The sequence below is a fragment of the Panulirus ornatus genome, chromosome 17, assembly GCF_036320965.1.
Source record: "Panulirus ornatus isolate Po-2019 chromosome 17, ASM3632096v1, whole genome shotgun sequence".
Classification (NCBI taxonomy): domain Eukaryota; kingdom Metazoa; phylum Arthropoda; class Malacostraca; order Decapoda; family Palinuridae; genus Panulirus; species Panulirus ornatus.
Genome location: NC_092240.1, coordinates 7041357 through 7065851, shown reverse-complemented (window position 1 = coordinate 7065851; position 24495 = coordinate 7041357). Strand labels below are relative to the sequence as shown.

Below are 24495 nucleotides of genomic sequence, written 5' to 3'. Positions count from 1 at the left end.
GATAAAAAAAACTTGTCCCACAGGTTTTCTTACATCTCAACACTGCAAGAGTAAATACCAATAAATACTGAATTGGGGGTGTTCCCAAATTTCACCTTGAAAGGGGACGGAGAACTCTATCTCTGATCTAGACCCTTTCTTACCCTCTAATGTCTTTCTCAATAACTATGACCTGGCACATTTTAAGACAGATTTTCCACTTCCTCCAAAATTCCTAAATACTTTCCTGTCTTTTTTTTCCCCATTTCATAATTCTCTCTTATCACAACTAAAGTTCTGGAGCTAATGCCCAATTCAAAAGGAGCTATCTTGACAAAATCTATCAGAAAATCTTGTCTTACAGTCTCAAATGGTGAAAGAAAACCTCTGTCTTTGGTAAGGATATAAGTTGAGGTGAGAGTTTCAGTGGAGAAAAACAGGAAAAAAAGAAGCATTTTAGATACCTGGGACTGGATATGGCAGTGAACAGAACAACAGAAGCAAAAGTGAGACATAGGATGAGGGAGGAGTCGAAGGTTCTGGGAGTGCTGAAGAACATGAGGAAAGAAAGAACATAATCTAGGAGGGCAAAAATGGAAATCTCTGAAGGAAGAGCAGTCCCAACAATATCATATGGATGTAAGGGATGGGCTTTAGATAGGGTTGTGTGAAGGTGTAAATGTAACGGAAATGAAATGGATGGACAGTATGTGGTGTGAGGTGGTTTGATCGAGCAAGCAATTAAATGATATGAGAGATGTGTGTAATAAAAATGTGTGGTTGAGAGTGCTGAAGAGGGGGCACTGAAATGTTTTGGACATATGAAAAGAATGAGTGAGGAAAGGTTGACAAAGAGGACATATTTATCAGAAGTGGAGGGAACAAGAACAGCTGGGTAAAAGGTGTACATGGGATAGAGTGAATTGGAATGATATGGCGTACTGGGGCTGATGTTCAATCAGTGGACTGAACTAGGGTATTTTAAGCATCCAGGATAAAACATTGGCAAGGTCTGTCACTGCATTACATATGACAGCTGGAGAATGGATGTGAGCAGATGTAGCTTTTCTTCATCTGTTCCTAGTGTTAATTCACTGACATGGAAAACTTACACTTTCATTACTTACTTGATCAAACCCCCCACACCACATATTGTCCTCATACATTTAATTTCCAACACAGCCCACCCTCCTCCATATAGCAATTGCCTATAGCCCATGCCCTTGCATCCATATAATATTGTTGGGACTATCATACCTTCAAACACACCCAGTTTTGCCCTCCCTAATAACATTCACTCTTTCCCTACATTCTTCAATGCTCCCAGAACCTTTGACCCCTTACCCACCCTATGACTTACTTTCACTTCAATGGTCCCATTCACTGCCATGTCCACTCCCAAGTACTTAAAAAATTTCACTTCCTCCAATTTTTCTCCATTAAAAGTCACATCCCAACTGGCATGTCCCTTAACCCTGCTAAACTTAATTAGCCTCACTTTTATTCACATTTATTCTCCACTTCATTTCACACACTTTTCAAAACTCAGTCATCAACTTCTGCAATTTCTCACTCAAATCTGCCATCAGCGCTGTATCATCTGCAAACAACAACTGAGTCACTTGCGAGGCCCTTTCATTCCCCACAGACTGCATACTCCAAGAATCTCATATTTACCTCCCTCACCACCTCATCCATAAACAAATTAAACAAACATGGTGACATCACACATCTCTGCTACAGACTACCCTTCATTTAGAAAAATTCACTCTCTTTTCTTACTCATACACATGCCTTTCAACTCCAATAAAAACTTTTCACTGCTTCTAGTAGCTTTTCTCTCACACCATATATTCTTAAGATCTTCCAAAAGGCATCTCTATCAACCCTATCAATTGCTTTCTCTAGATCCATAAATATCACATACAAATCCATCTGTTTCTCTAAGTATTTCTCAAACACATTCTTTAAAGCAAACACTTGATCCAAACACCCTGCATCACAAAGAGGATATATGTATCAAACATGGAGGAACAAAGAAGATAAGGAGACCAAAATGAAGATGAAAGGATGGAGTGAAAAAGATTTTGAGTGATCGAGGCTTGAACATGCAAAGGTCAAGAATCCAGGCTGTAGAATTTAATGAAATTTGAGAAGAATATGGTATGGTAGGATATGCAAAAGGAATGAATTGTGCAGTGAGTGCAATGTCATACTCTGAGGTGGTTGGGCATCTGTAATAAACGCAAGATGGGAAGTTTACATAGAGTTTATGATAGTATGATTAAAGGAGTTGGTATAAGGGGAAGACATGGGGAAATAGAGTAGAAAAATATGGAGACAGAGAAATGGGGGAAAAAGTGAGTGGAATGGCATATGTGAGGGATAAGTGGAGACTCTTTTGCCATGGCCAGCACCTTGATGGGGATTCCTGAAGGATATGGGCATAAAAGAAGAGATCTACATAAACTATCTGTGTTTTGTCATACTGATTCAAAGATATTTCTCAATGTATGAGGTGACAGGGTATCAGCATCCATCAAAAATATCTTCAACTGAAACAAATATGAAAGTAATAGCTCACCATCTACACCTTCCGCTTCCTCTTTATTGAGAATTTTAGCACAGCCGAAGTCTGAAATTTTGATGTGCATACGTTCATCGAGAAGAATATTCTCAGGCTTAAGGTCCCTGTAAGAATAAAATTTAAGACGTGAATAAAAACTTCCTTCTCATGTCTACAACTGATACCTACACTATTCAACACAACCAAAGCAGAGTGGCACATGCAGAATCATCTCCATGCATTCTAAGTAACCGTATCTACATGCTTTCATAAAACAGACCCAGCAGCAATCCTCGAACCACTTCCGGAAGATTTCTATAATTCTGAAAGTTTCATTGCTTATTGCATAATAGAAGCAATCATTAATTACCAAAACTCACTTTAGAGAAAAGTGCTGAAAAATCAAACCTACCTCCCTAAACATGGAAAAAATTAAAGCACAGAAGCAAGAAAATCAGCTCTGAAACATAAGACTCCATTCTATACTTAAACAATGTACAAGCAACAGGGATAAGTCTCTTTAACTTGCTTGAATGATACATAGTATGGAACCCACCTATATTAACCAATAAACTAACTGCTGTGACATATATCCATGACTCATCTATATTTTCAAAAGACAGCACACAATCTTTAAAATGCTACCTCAGATCAAAGATAGGTCAACTCAAAATACAAACTTCCAGGCACTCCAAAACTGAAATAAGGAAACCTGAATAAACCAGTCCTTGCGCTACCTCGCTAATGCGGGAGACAGTGACAAAGCAAAATAAATAAATAAAATATAAGAAATTACACAGTCATGACTATGCAGGAAACACTATCCTACTTGCATGCAAGCCTTCCATATCATATAGGCAAAAAAAATTAATTCATTCACATATTTTTTAAAATCAATCCTAATCCATTCTCCCAAACAAGCAATTACTCATGAAGAATAGTATAGGAGTGTAGCAGTACCTAAAAAAAAAGAGAAGCAACAATGAATCAATTCATAAATATACTGAGACCCTGAGTGCATGACAACAAATTACAGTTTGTAGCTACTGTTTATTGCTGTTTTACATAGCAATGTGAGAACAACTAGCTGGTATTAATGCATTCCACTATTTCTCTTAATTATCTGAAAATGATAAAACGTTTGGTTTTCTATATTTCCTTTAAACCAAAGATACATAACCTAGATATGACAATGGAATAATAACTACAATTTTCTGAAATGGAAAGCTATTACTAAGGGCCCTGCTTATAGCCACCTTTACCCACGCAAAAGAATGAGAGAGGGTGGTTGAACTGGAAATGTAATACTTTAGGATTCCATGTGCTATGGGAAGGGTTGGTTGCCTTAGGAACAATTGCATAAGAGAGAGGTGAAGAGGGTGTGCTAAAATGGTATGGACATATGGAGTGGATAAGTTAGACTGAATTGGAATATATACACGGTTGACATGAGGGAGCAAGGGGGATGAGTACACCGAAAAAGAGAAGTAAAAAATGGAATAAAAAAAGGTTTTGATCAGGGCCTGAACATGCAGGAGGGTGTCAAATGTCCATGGGACGGTACAAATTTGACTGACAGGGTATACATTAAGAAGCATGCCGTCAATGGGCTGAACTGGGGAATAACAAAGGGTCAAGGGTTAACACAGAGAGGTCTGTGAGGCTTGACTGTGGATAGGGGACTCTAGTTTCAGTGAATTATACATGAAAGCTATTGGGTAAGGTGAGCATCTGAAGCAGTTCTTGATTTATTCTTGGCAGTACATCACTAGGCAGGATGCAAGGAACTAGCATTAGGAACATTAGGTGGGAGCCTCTAGAAAAACTAAGTTAGAGTTGCCCTCTGCAAGTGGCCTGTAAAGGGTGAGGCAGTAAAAGGCTAAAATGCAACACTGAAGTTCACCAGTTATGGAGTCTTTTGCAGTGCCCACCCTCTTCAGGAGTTTCCAAAAGGATCAGATATTAGACAACTAACATGAAAAGGAGAGAGAGAGTGGGACATATTTTTTTCACACTTGACTGCCGTTTCCTGTGTTAGCATAGTGCTAGGAACAGAAGAAATACTACATCCGTTCACCTCCATTCTCTAATTGAAATGTGTAGTGTACCGAAACCACAGCTCCCTATCCAATTCATTCCCCACAGACCTTTCCATGGTTTTCTGAGATTGCTTCATCCACTGCATATCATTATCAATATTATCATTTTTCATACATGTTTGATATTTCCCACCAAAACCACAACTCCCTATCCAATCCATGCCCCACAGACCTTTCCATGGTTTTCCTTGGATGCTTCTCCACTTCATATTATCATACTAAAAATTTTCATACATGTTTGATATTTCCCACAAGGTAATGTCCAAAAGAGATGAATGAGCCATAAAGGGTCAAAGATCATCTGGCTCTTTCCTCTGCTCTTCCTTTTGGAAAGCAATACAGGGGGGGAAGATTTCCAGGCCCCACTCCTGCCCCTTAGTTGCCCTCTACGACATGCAAGAGATATGTAAGTAGTATTCTTTCTCCCACAGCCCTTGGGATTATCAATATTACTATTATTATCATTATTATCATTATTATTATTATCATCATTATTATTCCCATCCATGGTTGTTTAATTTGTTTATGGATGGGGTTGGTAGGGAGGTAAATGCAAGAGTTTTGGAAAGAGGGGCAAGTATGAAGTCTGTTGGGGATGAGAGAGCTTGGGAAGTGAGTCAGTTGTTGTTCGCTGATGATACAGCGCTGGTGGCTGATTCATGTGAGAAACTGCAGAAGCTGGTGACTGAGTTTGGAAAAGTGTGTGGAAGAAGAAAGTTAAGAGTAAATGTGAATAAGAGCAAGGTTATTAGGTACAGTAGGGTTGAGGGTCAAGTCAATTGGGAGGTGAGTTTGAATGGAGAAAAACTGGAGGAAGTGAAGTGTTTTAGATATCTGGGAGTGGATCTGGCAGCGGATGGAACCATGGAAGCGGAAGTGGATCATAGGGTGGGGGAGGGGGCGAAAATCCTGGGGGCCTTGAAGAATGTGTGGAAGTCGAGAACATTATCTCGGAAAGCAAAAATGGGTATGTTTGAAGGAATAGTGGTTCCAACAATGTTGTATGGTTGCGAGGCGTGGGCTATGGATAGAGTTATGCGCAGGAGGATGGATGTGCTGGAAATGAGATGTTTGAGGACAATGTGTGGTGTGAGGTGGTTTGATCGAGTGAGTAATGTAAGGGTAAGAGAGATGTGTGGAAATAAAAAGAGCGTGGTTGAGAGAGCAGAAGAGGGTGTTTTGAAGTGGTTTGGGCACATGGAGAGGATGAGTGAGGAAAGATTGACCAAGAGGATATATGTGTCGGAGGTGGAGGGAACAAGGAGAAGAGGGAGACCAAATTGGAGGTGGAAAGATGGAGTGAAAAAGATTTTGTGTGATCGGGGCCTGAACATGCAGGAGGGTGAAAGGAGGGCAAGGAATAGAGTGAATTGGAGCGATGTGGTATACCGGGGTTGTCGTGCTGTCAGTGGATTGAAGCAGGGCATGTGAAGCGTCTGGGGTAAACCATGGAAAGCTGTGTAGGTATGTATATTTGCGTGTGTGGACGTATGTATATACATGTGTATGGGGGGGGTTGGGCCATTTCTTTCGTCTGTTTCCTTGCGCTACCTCGCAAACGCGGGAGACAGCGACAAAGTATAATAAAAAAAAAAAATAAATATCATTATTATTATTATCATTACATATACATGTGTGGACGTATGTATATACATGTGTATGGGGGGGGATTGGGCCATTTCTTTCGTCTGTTTCCTTGCGCTACCTCGCAAATGCGGGAGACAGCGACAAAGTATAATAAAAATAAATAAATATATATATATTTTATCCCTGGGGTTAGGAGTGAAAGAATACTTCCCACGTATTCCCTGCGTGTCGTAGAAGGCGACTAAAAGGGGAGGGAGCGAGGGCTGGAAATCCTCTCCTTTCGTTTTTTTTTTTTTTATTATTATTATTTTCCAAAAGAAGGAACAGAGAAGGGGGCCACGTGAGGATATTCCCTCAAAGGCCCAGTCCTCTGTTCTTAACGCTACCTCGCTAACGCGGGAAATGGCGAATAGTTTGAAAGAAAAAAAGACTATTATTATCATCACTATCATTATTATGGCAGAAACATTTAGGCTGGAGCATTAGGTAAAAACTTTAGGTAGCAGTAATAGGTAGAAGCATTATATAGAAGCAGTCATTAGGAACATTAGGTAGGAGCCTCTGCAAACACTGCACCGGACTTGCGCTTGGCCAGTGTCCTGTTGAGGGTGAGGCACTAAAGGTTAAGAAGCAGCAATGGAGCTCTTTAGTTATGGAGACTCTGTTACCAAGGCCACCCCTTTGAGGGAGTTCCAATTGGAACAGGCATCACATATGTAGATGTAGTAGTAGATTATTATTTTCATTATTATTATTACTTCTATTATTATTAATATAATTATTATTATTATCATTACCATTATCATTATTATATTATCATTATAATTATTATCATTATCATTACCTTTTTTTTTCAGACTTGTTCACTGTTCCCTAAATTAATGAGGTAGTGCCAGGAACAGACAAAGTACAGGCCTCATTTGATCAAATCCATTCTCTAGCTGTTACGTGTAATATACCAAAACTACAATTCCCTATCACAACCAGGCCCCACACACCTTTTCATAGTTTCCCCAGCTGCTTCATATGCTCTAACTCAGTTCAGCAAGAGCACATAGCATCCTATAAAAGATTCCTGGTGTTACCCAGGACCTCTTTTAAGTCTCCTGAAACCCAAGGCTGCACCACTTCCAGTAGCAGGGAAATGTGGACTCCTTCAAGGTAAGAAGTTCTTTGACAAGACTGTTCCCCTATTAATGAGTACAGCCTTGCCAAAGGCAACTTTTCACTCATGGTGCAACTTTCAGAAGATATGTGGATCACATGTTTGCTTTGAAGAATGTGTGTGAGAAAGACTTAAAAGAAACAATAGGATTTGCATGTGGCATCTATGGATCTCAAGAAAGCATATTGCAGGGCTGATAGAGGTGCTCTATGGAAGGTGCTACAACTATATGATTCACGTGGAAGGAAACCTACTGGAGCATGGAGTATTTAACACTCGAGCAAGTCAAGTGCATGAGCAGGTAGAGGGGAGGGTGGGTGATTGCAAGTGATGGTTTATCTGTTTATATATGGGGTAATGAGAGAGGTGAATGTAGGGGCCTTGGAGAAGTCAGGTATGCAGTCTGTTACAGGTGGGGAAAGCAGAGATGAGTCAGTTGTCCTTTGCTGATGAGAAACAGCAGAAGCCAGTCTCAGTTTGGGAATGTATGTCAAAAAACATTGGGAGTAAATATAAACAAAAGAAAAATCATTAGATTCAGCAATGAACTGGGAGAGGTTATTTGGAGCGTGCATTTGAATGGAGAGAGCTTGGAAGAAGTGGGAGTGGAAATGGAAGTGAAAGGAACCATGGAAGGCATAGGTATCATAGGGTAAGTGGGGTACAAAAGTTCTTGGATAACTGAGGGTGAAAATGGGTTTCTGAAGGTATAATACTCCCAAACATGTTGCATGGATGCAAGGTATGGGCTATAGATGAGAAAGTACAGAAAAGGGTAGGTGTTAGAAATTAAATGTTTGAGGTTGACTGAGTAAGTAATGACAGGGTAAGAGAGGTGTGGTAATAAGAAAAGTATGGCTGGCAGAGTTGAAGTGGTGTGTGCTGAAATGCTTTGGACATATGGAGAGAATGAATGATGAAAGGTCAACAAAGAGGATCTATTTGTCAAACAAGGAGGGGACAAAAAGAAGGGAGAGGCCAAATTGGAAACAAGGGATGCTCACTTGAGCATACAGTAAGTTGTGGATAGCAGACTGTGGTTTCAGAGCATTACAAATAACAGAGAGAGAATGGATGTGAGAGAACGAGGCCTTACTGGCTACCGCAAGAAACAGCAAACAAATGTGAAGAAAAGAAAAAGACAATATAAATGTATGGTGCATATATATACCAGTGTTTCTACTTCTATCATATTAACATATATATACAAGTGTTTCTACTTCTATTATATTAAAGCCATATGCAAAAAGGGTTAAAATACAAGCCTACAGCATTAATCATTTTAAATACGTTGATATTAAATCCCTAAAGAATTACGTACTTACCTATGAATGATGTTTAAAGAATGTAGGTGCTCTAATGCCCTTACAATTTCTGCTGTATAAAAGCTTGCACATTCTCTGTCAAAATTACCTACTCTCTGTATCAAATTCAAAAGTTCACCATTCTTACAGTAGGTCATTACAAAATCTGAAGTTTTGCTTAAGGAATACAACTTTGTTTAAAAAAAGCTATCTTAATCAGTGATCTTGGTTCAATGTTTCTTTACTTCCAAAAGTCATATCAGAAAAACTATTATTAAATACATAATAAACCTGCAAAAATTCATCAGGAAAGTATCTGATAAACAAAAAAAAGTTCACTTAAAACAACAAAGAAGCTTACCATATTCCATTATCCTTTACTCTAATCTCATAATATGGGGCTCATTAGTCATATATAGCTTCTGTATTTTACCATACATCTTCAATCTTATCAAGTGCATGAAAGCATGAACTTCTGCATCAATGTAGTGCTTCTTACTTTTTCACTCTGCAAGCCCATATGATTCATCAAATTAGTCAGTCTCCATTCACAACACTGTCAAACACAAAATAGCTCCAATGCACTTGATCGCAATCACTCCTCTGACATCATCTAATATAACCCTTGCCCCACTTAATTCTCTCTTCTACAGTTTATCTTTCTTTTTGTACCTTCAACTAACTATCTGTCAATTATCTATCTAATTATCTATTTATCTATCTATTCTATTATCAATTCCATTAGGTAGATCAGGGAAATAGAGTGGAAGAGTACTGGAGGAAGAGAAATGGAAAAAGGCATGGAATAGTGTGTGCAAGGGAGGCATGTAAGAACTGGGATAAGTGGAGACTGCCTTGGCCACACCCTTCATGGGCTTTCCCACAAGGAACTGGTATCAGATATATATATGGATAGACATATAGACCAGGTTCATACAACCTCTAATATGATTTGTGTACATCCTCAAGCAATGCTCAGAATGAAGCGAAACACGAAAAACTTCCACAATCATAATACTGTCTCTTTCTCTTCAAATATGCACACTAAGTTGATTCAATAAGGGTGACCAATGTCTTCATTCACACCATCACCATGCATAAAATACTTCTGATGCATTAGATCCCAAATCATTCCTGTCATTCATTTCTGTAATCTTAGCAGTTCCTCATGATATCAACATCTATCCATTTCTTTCACAACCTATATCTTTTCCTAATATCTTTTTGACCAACCTATAACCTGCCATACATTCTACATAACCATGCTATCCTAAAAGACTATTCACTTTTATGATCTTCCTTTAAACTCAAGCAATTTAACTTTTAACCGCAATTTCTAATATCACAACATTCACTTCATCATCTACAGATACACTGGAAATCCCTACCCTCCTTAACCACTCACTATTCAACATATCTCACTTCATTTCTTGTGTCTCACAACCAACCATCAAAGATTCTGAAACAGCAGCTTTAACATGTTAAGGTAAGCTTTAACATTATGTTCACGTAGGTATCAAATGTGCATAATCAATTTCATAAGATTAAAAAGGATACAGAGTTTGAACTCCCCTTGGAAAGCATAGGAAAGTTTAACAAAGAAGGGAGCCTTGGGGTTCTGGTTACTGTTCAGCAAATTCATCACATCTTTCTCTCTAGTTATTTGCTGCACCTTTTTCTCTCGTATTATGAGTTGTTTTTCACATACCTTCACTGAAAAAAAAGAAGATATAAATTAAACAACAATGCTCATTAAGATTCTTCATAACTTCCTGCATATGACAAAAAAGGTGTCTGAGCATGAAAATCATTTACTATGTGACCAGAATTAATTCTGAACTTTGACAAAGAAGATTTGAAAGTTACACATTTAGCAACCCTCTCTCGTTAAGCAAGTTGTTACACATACACACACAGTAGCAAACCAAACAGAATATTGGCACTTCCATACAACTTCATTTTATGTACAGGGGGGTTCATTAATTCACAAACATTTGACCAATGAACACCTGTACTTATGAACGAGCTCTAAAAAACAATATTTACTTTCTAGCCCAACATAAAATCAATCATTCGTGCTTAAGAACTGCAGAGCTGAATCTTTTTTCCTTAAGTGTTACTTAATATGATGTTCTAATAACAATATCTTTTCCCTGGGGATAGGGGAGAAAGAATACTTCCCACGTATTCCCTGCGTGTCGTAGATGGCGACTAAAAGGGGAGGGAGCGGGGGGCTGGAAATCCTCCCCTCTCGTTTTTTTTTTAATTTTCCAAAAGAAGGAACAGAGAATTGGGCCAGGTGAGGGTATTCCCTCAAAGGCCCAGTCCTCTGTTCTTAACGCTACCTCGCTAATGCGGGAAATGGCGAATAGTTTGAAAGAAAAGAAAGAAAATAACAATATCTACTTTAGAATACATTATCTAATACATATTTACAGTCAGGTATAGGCATCTATTTTGATTTTATGCATTTTCTTTTTATATTTCCCAACTTACAAACAGGGTCAGGTATGAAACCCATTTGTAAGTTGAGGACCTGATGTACTTGTCAATCACAGTTTTCTGAAACAAAGCATTACATCATTTTGCTCCAAAACACTGCAATGGCCTTGTGGTCTGAATATAAGCTAACTGTACAAGAAGCACAATTCATTATGGTTAAATGGAAGTTACATGTAACCTTCAATTCTCCTTTGTCCCCTACTGAAAGCTACATAAATGAAATGGCACTGGAATACAAGGGAAAATGGGGACTAGTTCTATTATTCCTACCTTCCATCCATAAATTTCTCCATCTGTGACATATGATACATATAGTGTTACAAAGAAAATAGATAAGATTTATTTATGTATTCATTATACTTTGTCGCTGTCTCCTGTGTTAGCGAGGTAGCGCAAGGAAACAGACGAAAGAATGGCCCAACCCACCCACAATTATTCTACAGCTTTACTTTACTGATAAAAATCTAGAGAACTGTAATTAGAATAATCCCCTAATCCCTGGGAAAAGAGAAAGAACATAACCCCACAAGCCTTAGGTATGTTGTAAAAGGTGGTTGAGGGGTAGAAGCACAAGGCTGAAAATTCCCACCTCCTGTATTATCTTTTTTCTATCTATCTATTAACTGCCTATCTGTATCATCTTTTTCTAAAAGACTGAACAGGATAAAGAGCCATGCTTAACCTAAAAGACTCAGTCAACTCTTCCTGAAACTACCTTGCTAAAGCACGAAAGACATGATGTCCAACACATATTCAAATATTCAAACATATATGCATGTACATATCCATAACCAAATCAACAGCCACAGTGACATGACACACCCCTGATACAGACCCACCTTCACCCAAAACCACTTATTCTCCTCTCTAGCTACTTGCACATGTCCCTTACCCTCTTGATAAAAACTCTTACTGCTTTAATAGCTTTCTTCCCACAACATTTATTTGTAGAACTTTCCACAAAGTCTATCTATCACATACTTTCTCCAGATACATAAATGACACATTAAATCACTCTGTTCTTCTAAGTATTTCTCACATAATTTCTTCAATACAAACAAATGATAGACACATCCTCTATCAATTATGAAAGTGCATTTTTCCTCCCTAATCTGATTTTCTGTGTGTGCCACCACCCTCTCAATTATTATTTTCCCATTCAACTTACCAGTTACTTTTAACAAACTTAGAACTCTATGATTCAAAGTCATCTTTGCCTTTATTTAACAGCACTATACAAGTATTCCACCAACTCTCGGGCAGCTCATCACAAGCCCTAAGCACACTGAAAATCATAACCAATCAACAAGTCTTTATCTAATGTCACTATACAAGCATTCCACCAATTCTTGAATAGCTCATCACAAGCCCTACACACACTGAAAGTTACCCTCTTTCTTAAGAAATTCAATTTCATCATCTCTTTTCCATTCATCACCCGAATTGCTGACCCTCTCACTTCACAAAACTCCATGTCCAAAACACCCTATAATTAAACACATTCAATAGTCCTTCAAAACACTCATTCTTCTATTTGCCTCATCTCTGCTTGTTACAACTTCCATAATTTACCCCCTTCACCTATGCTGTCATTTGTTGCTTTTCTCATAGCATTAACCTCCTTCTATGATATTTTCTTATACTGTATATCATACTATGTATTATACTATTTACTACCTACCTTCTTACCTACCAACCAGTGGAGCCTATTATCTTAATGGATAGCAAGTGAAACATAACAACTTACCTGCATATTCTTGATTTGTGTGCACATCCTTTGCGAGGTAAACCTAAAAATAAACAAATTAATTCAATACCTTCATACTGTCTTGTATATTTCAAATCATTCATGTCTATTTTACCACACATTATATGGAGAATGAATTACCATTAACTGGTAACAACACATATCATATGATATAAAAAGTCTTCATTCAATAACAGAAAAAACACATCTACGTTTTCATGCCTATCTGTCCTTCCCCACTACACAGATAGTATCATGAACAGATACACACATGGTCCAATCTGAACACCAACAGTTTCTAGCTCGCACAAAGTGTATCAAACTGAAGTCTATGAACTACATCCAAACCCCACAGACTACTAAATGATTTTACCTTGGCTACTTCAGCCCTTTAACACTCCCCATCCAACACCTCAACTCAATTCCTTCAGTTTAATGCACATCTCCAACATTCCTGTATCTTCAGGCCCTAGAACCCTGTGCAGGATAACTGCACAAAAAACAAAATCTCAAAACTGGTAATTTACAATAGAACACTCAGCTGTCTGAGGGTGCCCTCTTCAATTCTGACTAGGTGAAGGATATAACAAAATACTCACACTTGAGAAACTTCCTTCTCCTATGAGCTTGCCAAAGATGAAATCCCTGTCTGATCGTTTATCTCCAATTGCTTTTGAGCTCTGGTAAAGTAATAAAAAAATATATATGTATTAGAAAACGTCATTTCATACTGCTGAGACAAAATTCAATTCTCCCAAGAAATGTTTAACTGCCAATATAGCAGTTCTAATAATCATTAATTTCTAGCAATTTCTAAGTGAATGAAAGTTCCTGATATAAAAAATATATCATGCTTTTATTTTCAAATGATTTCGCCAGCACCTGCATTACAAAAACTGTTTGTTGATGTTAAGGGAAATATGTCCTCTTTATGGAGTGGTTGCCTCTACTTCTGTCCAAAACTTATTCATTTCACAAAATGACCTTTTCCCAAATATTATACCTTCTGTGGATATATTATAAACTTATCCAAACAGCACATGCCATGGGAAGTCCATTATTGATAAAATGCACACTACATTTCTTTCTTGTATCTCCCCTGGTGATGTGATTATTACACAAAAGTGCTCCTGGGAACTTATCGTGTTTCATTTTCCCTAAGAACTCATAGGAAAATATATATATATATATATATATATATATTTTATATTCATTTATTATACTTTGTTGCGGTCTCCCGCATTAGCGAGGTAGCACAAGGAAACAGACAAAAGAATGGCCCAACCCATCCACATACACATATATATACATACATGTCCACACACACACATATACATACCTATACATTTCAACTTATACATATATATACATACACAGACATATACATATATACATATGTACATACCTCATACTTGCTGCCTTTATTCATTCCCGTCGCCACCCCACCACACATGAAATGACACCCCCCTCCCCCCGTTGCATGCACGAGGTAGCACTAGAAAAGGACAACAAAGGCCACATTCGTTCACACTCAGTCTCTAGCTGTCATGTATAATGCACCGAAACCATAGCTCCCTTTCCACATCCAGGCCCCAAAAAACTTTCCATGGTTTACCCCAGATCCTTCACATACCCTGGTTCAATCCATTGACACCATGTCGACCCTGGTATACCACATTGTTCCAATTCACTCTATTCCTTGCACGCCTTTCACCCTCCTGCATGTTCAGGCTCCGATCGATCAAAATCTTTTTCACTCCATCTTTCCACCTCCAATTTGGACTCCCACTTCCCGTTCCCTCCACCTCTGACATGTATCCTCTTTGTCAATCTTTCCTCACTCATTCTCTCCACGTGACCAAACCATTTCAATACACCCTCTTCTGCTCTCTCAACCACACATCTCTCTTACCCTTTCATTACTTACTCGATCAAACCATCTCACACTACATACTGTCCTCAAACATTTCATTTTCAACTCATCCATCCTCCTCCACACAACTCTATAGCCCACACCTCACAACCATATAGCACTGTTCGAACCACTATCCCTTCAAACATACCCATTTTTGCTTTCCGAGATAATGCTCTCGCCTTTCACACATTTTTCAATGCTCCCAGAACTTTCACCCCCTCCCCCACCCTGTGACTCACTTCCACTTCCATGGTTCCATCGACTGCCAAATCCATTCCCAGATATCTAAAACACTTCACTTCCTCCAGTTTTTTCTCCATTCAAACTTACCTCCCAATTGACTTGTCCCTCTACCCTACTGTACCTAATAACCTTGTTCTTATTCACATTTACTCTCAGCTTTCTTCTTTCACACACTTTACCAAACTCAGTCACCAGCTTCTGCAGTTTCTCACCCAAATCAGCCAACAGTGCTGCATCATCAGCAAACAACAACTGACTCACTTCCCAAGCTCTCTCATCCACAACAGACTGCATACTTGCCCCTTTCTCCAAAACTTTTGCATTCACCTCCCTAACAACCCCATCCATAAACAAATTAAACAACCATGGAGACATCACACACCCCTGCCGCAAATTGACATTCACTGGGAACCAATCACTTTCCTCTCTTCCTACTCGCACACATGCCTTACATCCTTGATAAAAACTTTTCACTGCTTCTAGCAACTTACCTCCCACACCATATATTCTTAATACCTTCCACAAAGCATCTCTATCAACTCTATCATATGCCTTCTCCAGATCCATAAATGCTATATACAAATCCATTTGTTTTTCTAAGTATTTCTCATATACATTCTTCAAAGCAATCACCTGATCCACACATCCTCTACCACTTCTGAAACCACACTGCTCTTCCCCAATCTGATGCTCTGTACATGCCTTCACCCTCTCAATCAATACCCTCCCATAAAATTTCCCAGGAATACTCAACAAACTTATACATCTGTATTTTGAACACTCACCTTTAACTCCTTTGCCTTTGTTCAATGGCACTATGCATGCATTTCACCAATCCTCACATATGTATACACACATGTACACACATATGTGCATATGTGTGTACATGTGCATGTTTGGGCATCTATGCATATACAAGAGTCCAGCAAAATAGTTAGAAATGCTATTCAATGCTATACCAGGAGATACAAGAAGCATACAAGGAATATCTAAAGAAACGTTTCAAACAAACCAAATAGAGGGCTACAGTTGATTCCTGATGAGCCTCATATCAACAAGTTATGAGAGGTCAGTGGCAGCAGAAAGAATAGAGTTAATGACTAGACACAAGACCCAGCATCAGGATGGAATCTAGTTGTAGGTATATCACAGGCAGTTCCATGTAAAGTTTATAGCTCTAGCTCTTTCAGTCATCTTTGCTTTTCTATTCTTACCATACTAATCTCTGTTTCTGATCTCTTCCACTATCACAAACAGCCTTGAAAAGACTCAGTAATTTATTGCCATTCGCATTCTTTGATATTCATACCTTTTCTACCTTAGGTGACCTTGGCATGTTAGAACCATCTGGCGATATCCTGAAATTAATGAAAAGATAAAATCAAAATGGTACATTTACATAAGAATGAACATCTAAACCCTATTCAGCTACATCAAATGTTCTGGAAAAATTACCAAGTCTTTACTTGTCTGGAAAATTAAAATACAATTAACAAAGCATTCCACCTGATTAACCTAATCATCAATTTACACCACAAGTAACTGGACAACATAAAAGACTGCCAACTTTTTTAAAGTAAGACAGTCAGGGAAACAGGCTTCACCAGACAAAATCTACAAGTTTCCTTAACATGAAATTCAAAAAAATCTGGAGCATCAGAAAAGATGAAGTATAATAAGAAGGGTTCGGGTAGAAAGAATTCTACCTCTGATCCCTGCATGTTGTAGAAGGTGACTGAAGGGGCAGAGCTGGAGGCTGCAAACCATCCCCTTCTGGTATTTCAATTTCTAAAAGAAGGAACAGAAGAAGAAGCCCGGATGGGAGTGCTAATCCTCCTCAAGGGTTCAGGCTGGGATGCCTAAGTGTGTGTGTGGCTGTAACTGAGATTAAAAGGGAGGAGAGCATGTGTTGGAGGTACTGGAAATGAAATGTCTGAGGACAATATGTGGTGTAAGGATGGCTGATTGAGTAATAAAAGGGTAAGCATGTAGTGTGGTAATAAGACAAGTCTGGTTGCAAGAGCTGAAGAGGGTATACTGAAATACTATGGACATATAAAGAGAATGTGTGAGGAGAGGTTGATAAAGAGGATATATGAGCCAAAGATGGAGGGGACATGAAGATGGTGACCAAATTTGAAATAGAAAAATGGCGTGGAAAACATTTTGATGGCTATGGGCCTGAATACGCAGGAGTGTGAAAGGCATAAATGGGACAGAGTGAACTGGAGCAATAAAGCATACATGAGCCAACATGCGTTAAACAACAGCAAGAGAATGGATATAAGCAAATGAAGCCTTTTCTTGTCTGTTCATGGTGCTGTCTCACTACCACTGGAAACAGTGAACAAAAAATAAAAAAATTCAAGGTATTACCAAAAATACTGTAGTGACTAAAACAGCTGTCTTGTGAACTGTGGGCTGCAATGAAAGAGGGGGATATGATGATCAAAGCAAGCCAGTGTGTCCAGTTAAGAAACAGCTTAAAAAAGCTTGAATTTCATACTGAAATATCAAGAATAGAAAAAGGAAATATCATCCCCTCCTTAGCACTAGCCATGAAAATTTACAAGAAACCGCCATTAAAACTGATCAAAATTAATAACATTAATTACCCATGTCATCATCCAAAATTTTCTTACGACTTCTTTAGTATCCACATCTTCTAGATCACTTGATATTAGCTAAAAAGCACAAGATTGCATTTCTCATAAATGCTACATCAAATTTTCATCTTTTATAAAAAACAATTTATAAAAGAATCAGATTTCAGATAAGAAGAACCTACATGGTAAACAAAATATTTCAACAAGGGGTCTCCCCCATTTACAGTTAATGAGGACCTAGCATGCAGTATTTTGTTGTTACCTTATACACAATAAATGGCCTGACTCTTATGGTACCTTGTAACTAACATTACCTGCAAGTTCATAATGAAACCATTGATGACAGACACTCTACTTAGCAAGACTCATACAAAAGATAATTCCTAACCTGCTATTGCTGCCATTAATATGTTGTTCTGGGGCAAGTCTGCTTACACTACCATCTGTCTCCATTGTCATACCATAATCTGCATAAAAAGAGCAAACAGTTTAATAATAGATCAGCATAGCTTTTTTTGAGAAAAATGCACCTTTTTCACACTCAAACCTTTCTTTCACCATCATCAGCAAAACAACATAAGAAAACTTCCTAAATGACTTTGAAACAAAGATTCAAACATGCACTTATTTACATCTTAAGTGAAATATTGATTCAAATATGCACTAATCTACATTTTAAGTGAAATACTAAGTTACCTGGATACATGTCTTTCTGCAACCAATAAAGTAAGTTGTTTTCTCTCCTTATGGTTCTTATGGTTTGTCCTACGAGCATGGGATATATTCCCTTGGAATATGGGTAAAGTCCCCCCCAACCCTATTTCTAGTGAGGAATGTCTCATAACTGTGGAACACCAACTCTGAGAGAAAAGTCCTTGTAATATGGGTTAGGTCCCCTCCAACCCCATTTCTAGTGAGGGATGTCTCATAACCAACTCTGGGTGAAGTCTTTTCAATCTTTAAACCTGGCTTCATATTTTACACTTACAGCAATATGTGATATAAGCATGATTATTTTCAAATCATTAAGTATTTTCTTAATGCTAAGGGTAAAATGCAAGAGAAAAACGAGTTCATTGCAGATGAACCTTAAAAAACATAAGGGTATAGGAGATAAAAAATTATATGGAAGGACGAAGAAAAATGTGAAAAATCAAAAAATTCAAGGAAGTGGAAAATGTATCTCTTAAAAAGGGGTTAAGTTATATCTGTCAGGAATAACGAGAAAAAAGTAAGTTCCGAATCTTAGCCATTTTGGAAAAGAAACACTTTGCAAAGGCCCAACTATGAACAGCCAACAGCCCCATAGTACAGCAATCATGTGATGATATTGCTTCACATCACTGCCATACTTTGAAGCAGAAACCAAAGTAATAGCTGTGGAAGAGGAAAGGAGAATCAACACTATGGCAAGTGGATCAAGTTATGAGGTCAATAAAGAATAACTGGCTAGATGGAATGCCTTGGAATCAACTCTGTAAAGTCAGTATGCAAAGCTAAAATTCCCCAAAATGTAACAGCAGTACTCTATACTGTAGAGTTTATTCATCATAATGAGAATTAAGGAGCAAGAAATCTGTTACACTTGAGGAAGTTACTGTAATCCTGCAGGCAATAGACTACAAGAACCCTATTTCTGTCTTCATATTGTATTCCTACCATCAGATGTTGCTTTAAAGATGCAATGAAACGTCATGATTTTGTAATGATTAAAAAGTGACAAAAAAGAACCAATTATTTTCAAACTAAAATGGAAAATATACACTTCTTGGAAACCTAAACAATATGATGACTCTCCATTTGCTAAGGTTGGGTGAGGCTTTGTTTTCATAAGATCTGTAGATTGTTTATGAGAATCACATTCTTTTACAATAATAATAAACACAATACATTCCATTATACTTTTAGCCCTCAAGACAATTGCCTCATCCAATATGGCAACATGTCATGCCCTAAACTACACCCCGCAGCTCATAATATATCCTTAAACACTACACACACATTACAGAGAAAAGCAATTAACATCTAAAGCTCATTTCAATGCAAAGGCAAACTGATAAATTATCATTTTCTAAAAAAGAGGAGGTGTGTTTAGAACAAATAAATGATTCCTAATTTAATGCAAGGTCTGGTACCACATAAGAAAAGTTCACATCTCCCAATGTGTCTGAAGTGGAAGTTTTGTTAAGCTATATATTTAGGCTAAAAGTTGGGTTAAGCTAGATTAGACTTGTAAAATATGGTAATGAAATCCTTTCACCAGACAGATAACTGATATACGAAATAAAACCCTAAGGTCTTACATGAGCTCAACTCTGCCACTTCCTGCACTTCCAGACATCTGCAACCAGTTACCTGCTCTGGTCTTTATTCTTTTAATAAGGAAAAGAAATATGCTGGCAAAGTACAGCTCAAAGTAACTACAAAGCTCTGCTAGACCGACTAAGCTGTTTTCATCTTTCCCACAGTTACGCTTCTGACGATTAGGTCATGGTTTCAGCAGCACATATTTCAAGGGAATCTGAAGTTTATGGAAATCTGGATAATTACAATGTTTATTAGCAATAAACAAGCGTCACTATGGAATATACTTCCCTGTAACTCATCAATACTCTGCTTGATACTGCAGCCAGCTTCAGTTAATTGCACATAATAGTGATGTCAAACTCTCATTACAGCAATGAACCTTTGTAAGCTGGAGCAAAACCATTTCAGACACCCTGAGATGAAACCGACTTCACTCTCCTTGATTTCCAAAAGGTTAATGGGCTACCCGAGTGCCCTATCAACTTGATCATGTACCCTTCGTAAACATCTGTTTGAATAATATTCTTCATTTACCTCTATTTACAAAATATGGTTCAAAGTTCCACGAACGTCCAACCTCAGTTTCCTTCTCTCGCGAGAAACATCAGGCCCTGCAGCTGACGCGTACCAACCCCATCAAAATAAATAAACAGACATTTTGCCGTAATGAAGGGCTTTTACTGATTTATTGAATTATTTTTCATAACTTTTGAGAACACGACGCTAGACCTACTTTTCTTTCTATGATATTTTGACTTAAGATAGAAATATCTAAGAAAAATAACACTACATTAAATGCCAGTCAATAGTATATTACGGTTGGCAGCTCTGGGCCAGCGGCCAGACTAGCGGTATAGGAAAACATGAACATCTCAAGGGTACCACCAGTTCTCCTCAGTCATATATATATATATATATATATATATATATATATATATATATATAATTAAATACATATTTAGTTATTGATATTTTCATGTTCTCTAATTTTCTCAAAATCATTCTTCCATTAGGTGGGTGCTCAAACACCAATTGTCCAAAATTAACCATTTTATTTCATTCAAGCTTTCGCCTTCACAGAAGTATCATCAAGAATCTGCTAGGAAAAAAACTTCGTCAAAACAAACTTGAATGAGAAATGTAAAACGCAAACGTGTATAAAAACAAATTTGGAAAAACTACAGTACGTAGAACATGAGAAGTAAGGGAAAACATTGTAAGCCATACAAATTAAGTCATGACGGATAGTTTGAGCTACAACCTAAATAGAAAGTAAGGATACAGAGATATATAAAAACACACTAAAAAAAAACGCAGAACACTCTTAAACAAGGTAGTACTATAGACAGTCCATCACTAAATACACTAAGATGAGCCAAGCGAAACCGTTATTGCCCTGGTGTGGCGTTGAGGTCAGGTCAGGCTCGTACGACTCTCTCTGACCTTAGTAACCCACGACCGGGTGCGCCATGAAAGAGATGTATAGCGGTGGTCATATATTGATATATTCCTACGAGTCCACGAGGAAAATGAAACACAATAAGTTCTCAAGTGCACTTTCGTTTAATAATCACATCATCAGGGGAGACACAAGAGAAATATGTCATTTGATATATATATATATATATATATATATATATATATATATATATATATATATATATATATATATATATATATATATGCCACCGACAACTGTACACTAAACTGTCATATACATTGTCGTTCAGTGCATAATGATGATGTGAATTGGGAGTGTCATCCCATATCAGTGTGAAGTACGAATGATTGATTTCGTGAATGCTTTTGACATAATTTTATTCAGTTCTACCCCTACGTTTCTGTGTTATAGTAAGTCTTGTGCATTAACTTGCTGAGCATAAACTTTTCCATCTTTTCAAGTATTTTATCTCTAATATTTTCCCTTGCAAGGATTAATAATTCAGGATTTTACTATCATGTTCGTCGCTTCCTGCGTTACCGAGGTAGCGCCAGGAACAAGTTAAGAAAAATAAAAAGGCTTAAAACACAACCAGGCCCCACAGGCCTTTTCATGTTTTCCCCGACTGCTTCAGTCCACTGGCAGCATGTCGCTCCTTGTATACCATATCGTTCCAATCTATCACGTACACGCCTTTTTACCATTGTTTACTTTACATTAGGAATATCTTATCGAGTCCCTTCCTTGCTACTTTAATTCTAGATGTTTCCAGAAGCCTGGTGATACACTTTTTCATTATTAGAGATGTCCCGCTTACATCTCTAAAAATCTCGTCACTTCAGTATATTGCCTTATGTCATGTCAGAGGCCGCTGCAGCATTGCCAGCACGACCTCGTTCGACCCATGGAGTTAGGGTTATGCGGGGCCTGGACCCCGGCCCTGATGATGCATAATGGACAAGCAAAACGTTGCCCCGTCCATTTGTTAGCTGGTGCCTACCGTCCGCGATGGTCTTCAATAATCATAGCCTAACTCAGCATCAATTAACAGGGCGGCTTGAGTCGTGATTACCCCCCCCCCCCGTATTTAATAGGTAGTAAGGTCAGGTCTGAGAGACGTAGCTATTACAGGTCGGAAGCTTCTAACCTCTGTCTCCTCCAAGCTGTTGGACTCAGAGGATAAGTCTGTAAGAGCAGCGCCTTTTACGGAAGTTGTGAAGTCGCCTATAATCATGGAAGTAGCTTCTGAGCTACACCGCCGAACATCGAGTGTGGGTGTCGGGGATTAATACTGTTGGTGCAACCGTAGGTTGGATCGCCAAACACATGTTTCCGAGGATTATTAGGTCAGGTGAGGTCACAGGCTGTCACTTTGCTATCCTGTCAAGGCGTCGTCATGACACCTATGGGGCAACAGCGGGGGTCGCCATAATATCAATTTTCTTAACGAGAAAAGTCAATCGACATTTTTTTTTCTTTTTTGTCAACAATGACTTTGCCAAACTACCAGTTCGATGGGCACCTCACTTACTTGGTGGTAGGTCACAGCGTGTGACCTCGCCTGACCCACTCCTCGATGTTTGAAAGTGAAAGGTCAAACGCTACTGCTGTAACTATTCCAATAAATAGATAACCTGACCTTTTTTTCCATAAGAGCCGCTCATACGGACCTAACCTCAGTCTATGAGTATGGAGAGAAGTCGGAGCCTGCGACATCTCCAGTTAGCTTTGGGAATAGCTCCTCTTCCCACACCGCCTTCATGACCTGACCTTCCTGCCTTTTATATAACTCAGAGGTATCCAGGCTCTCGTGGGCACAGGGTGGAATAACAATCCCAACCCCCTAGGTCCCTCACCACCGACAGGCCGCCCGAGAGCATAGGGCCCGCACCTCCTGAGTCGTGGGGAGGTTTAAATTTAAGCAACATCGTATATACCCGGAGCATCTGCAGAACAGCAGTCAGATGGGTAACTCGCTCTGGACAACGAATGTACCGCTCCGGTGCCTTTAGTTAAGGTAATGTGACTGCAGATTCAAGCCAACCTGACTAGCGGCGTTTCATCCTCCTGGGAGGGTTTTCCCTGGTGGGACATCGCCTCCGTCCGTTACGAGAAGCAGCTGTAAGAAGAAGGGACCAACGGCCACGCCCGCGGCACTCTTGCAACCCAAGCTTATACCGGCAGCTGCCACACACGGCAGGAGCCGCGATACGCACCACACCCACCCCCTACGGAAGCCCCACGAAGACTTGGTACCACGTACTTGTCCCACGTACTCTTGCTTCGCCTTACACCCTCACCAGCATCACGGCACCCTTGCCAAGCCTTCTGCTACTACTTAACTTGATCTCTCCCTCACCATAATCCTGAACCTCTAGTAGCTCACTGACATAGCCTATCCCATTTTATGTACCTTGACCAGTAAAGCACTGTTGTTAAAATAAACTGTAAGAGCATCCGCTAAAGGAATATTGGATGGTTCATTCCTGCTTTCTTTCACTTGTATGCCGTTCTTCTACCGATCTGAGTAATGATTCATGATTTGAAATAGTGGTCGGGGTGTAGAGTGAGGAATGTGTGAAGCAATAATGAACACCAGAAAAATTATACAAGTATATAGAATTTGTGAAGAGATAGGTGAAATTACTGCAGTGCATTGCTTATAGTGAACAATATGGTGAACATTTGTTGCGTATAGTGGTGGCATCTGACGTTAAGTGTAATATATTCTTTTGAAAAGCAGGGGACTCAGCCCCTCCCCCCATTTTGTGTGGACTTACTTGTACAGAACAGCAGTATGCTGCATCGTCGTCCTTAGGTCACTGGCTTTTGCTTGAGACCAGTGAGCCACACACACTTTTTAGAAGCTGCTACTGTCTCTGAAATATATTCAGTACATAACGATAGTGGGATTACCTAGAAAATTTTATAGAATTGTTTAATTACCCAGAAGTGTGGCCATTCATGGCTGTATAAACACACACAAATGATAATGCTGAGGGATGTTCCATGAGCGAAACCTACCCTTTGTCAC

General features: G+C 38.8%; 1 protein-coding gene across 1 annotated transcript in view; it reads right to left on the bottom strand.

The window, feature by feature from the left end:
- Pdk1 (Phosphoinositide-dependent kinase 1) overlaps positions 1 to 20670 on the bottom strand; it is a 47004-nt gene extending 26334 nt beyond the window's left edge. The window contains exons 1-8 of the mRNA XM_071671861.1: positions 20555 to 20670; positions 18102 to 18180; positions 16417 to 16465; positions 13549 to 13629; positions 12950 to 12992; positions 10258 to 10413; positions 8722 to 8866; positions 2564 to 2670 (exon numbers count right to left, since the gene is read on the bottom strand). Of these exons, the coding sequence (XP_071527962.1) occupies positions 2564 to 2670; positions 8722 to 8866; positions 10258 to 10413; positions 12950 to 12992; positions 13549 to 13629; positions 16417 to 16465; positions 18102 to 18172 (652 nt within the window). The 5' untranslated portion in view covers positions 18173 to 18180; positions 20555 to 20670. The remainder of the gene's footprint in view (positions 1 to 2563; positions 2671 to 8721; positions 8867 to 10257; positions 10414 to 12949; positions 12993 to 13548; positions 13630 to 16416; positions 16466 to 18101; positions 18181 to 20554) is intronic.
- Between the last annotated feature and the right edge of the window lie 3825 nt (positions 20671 to 24495).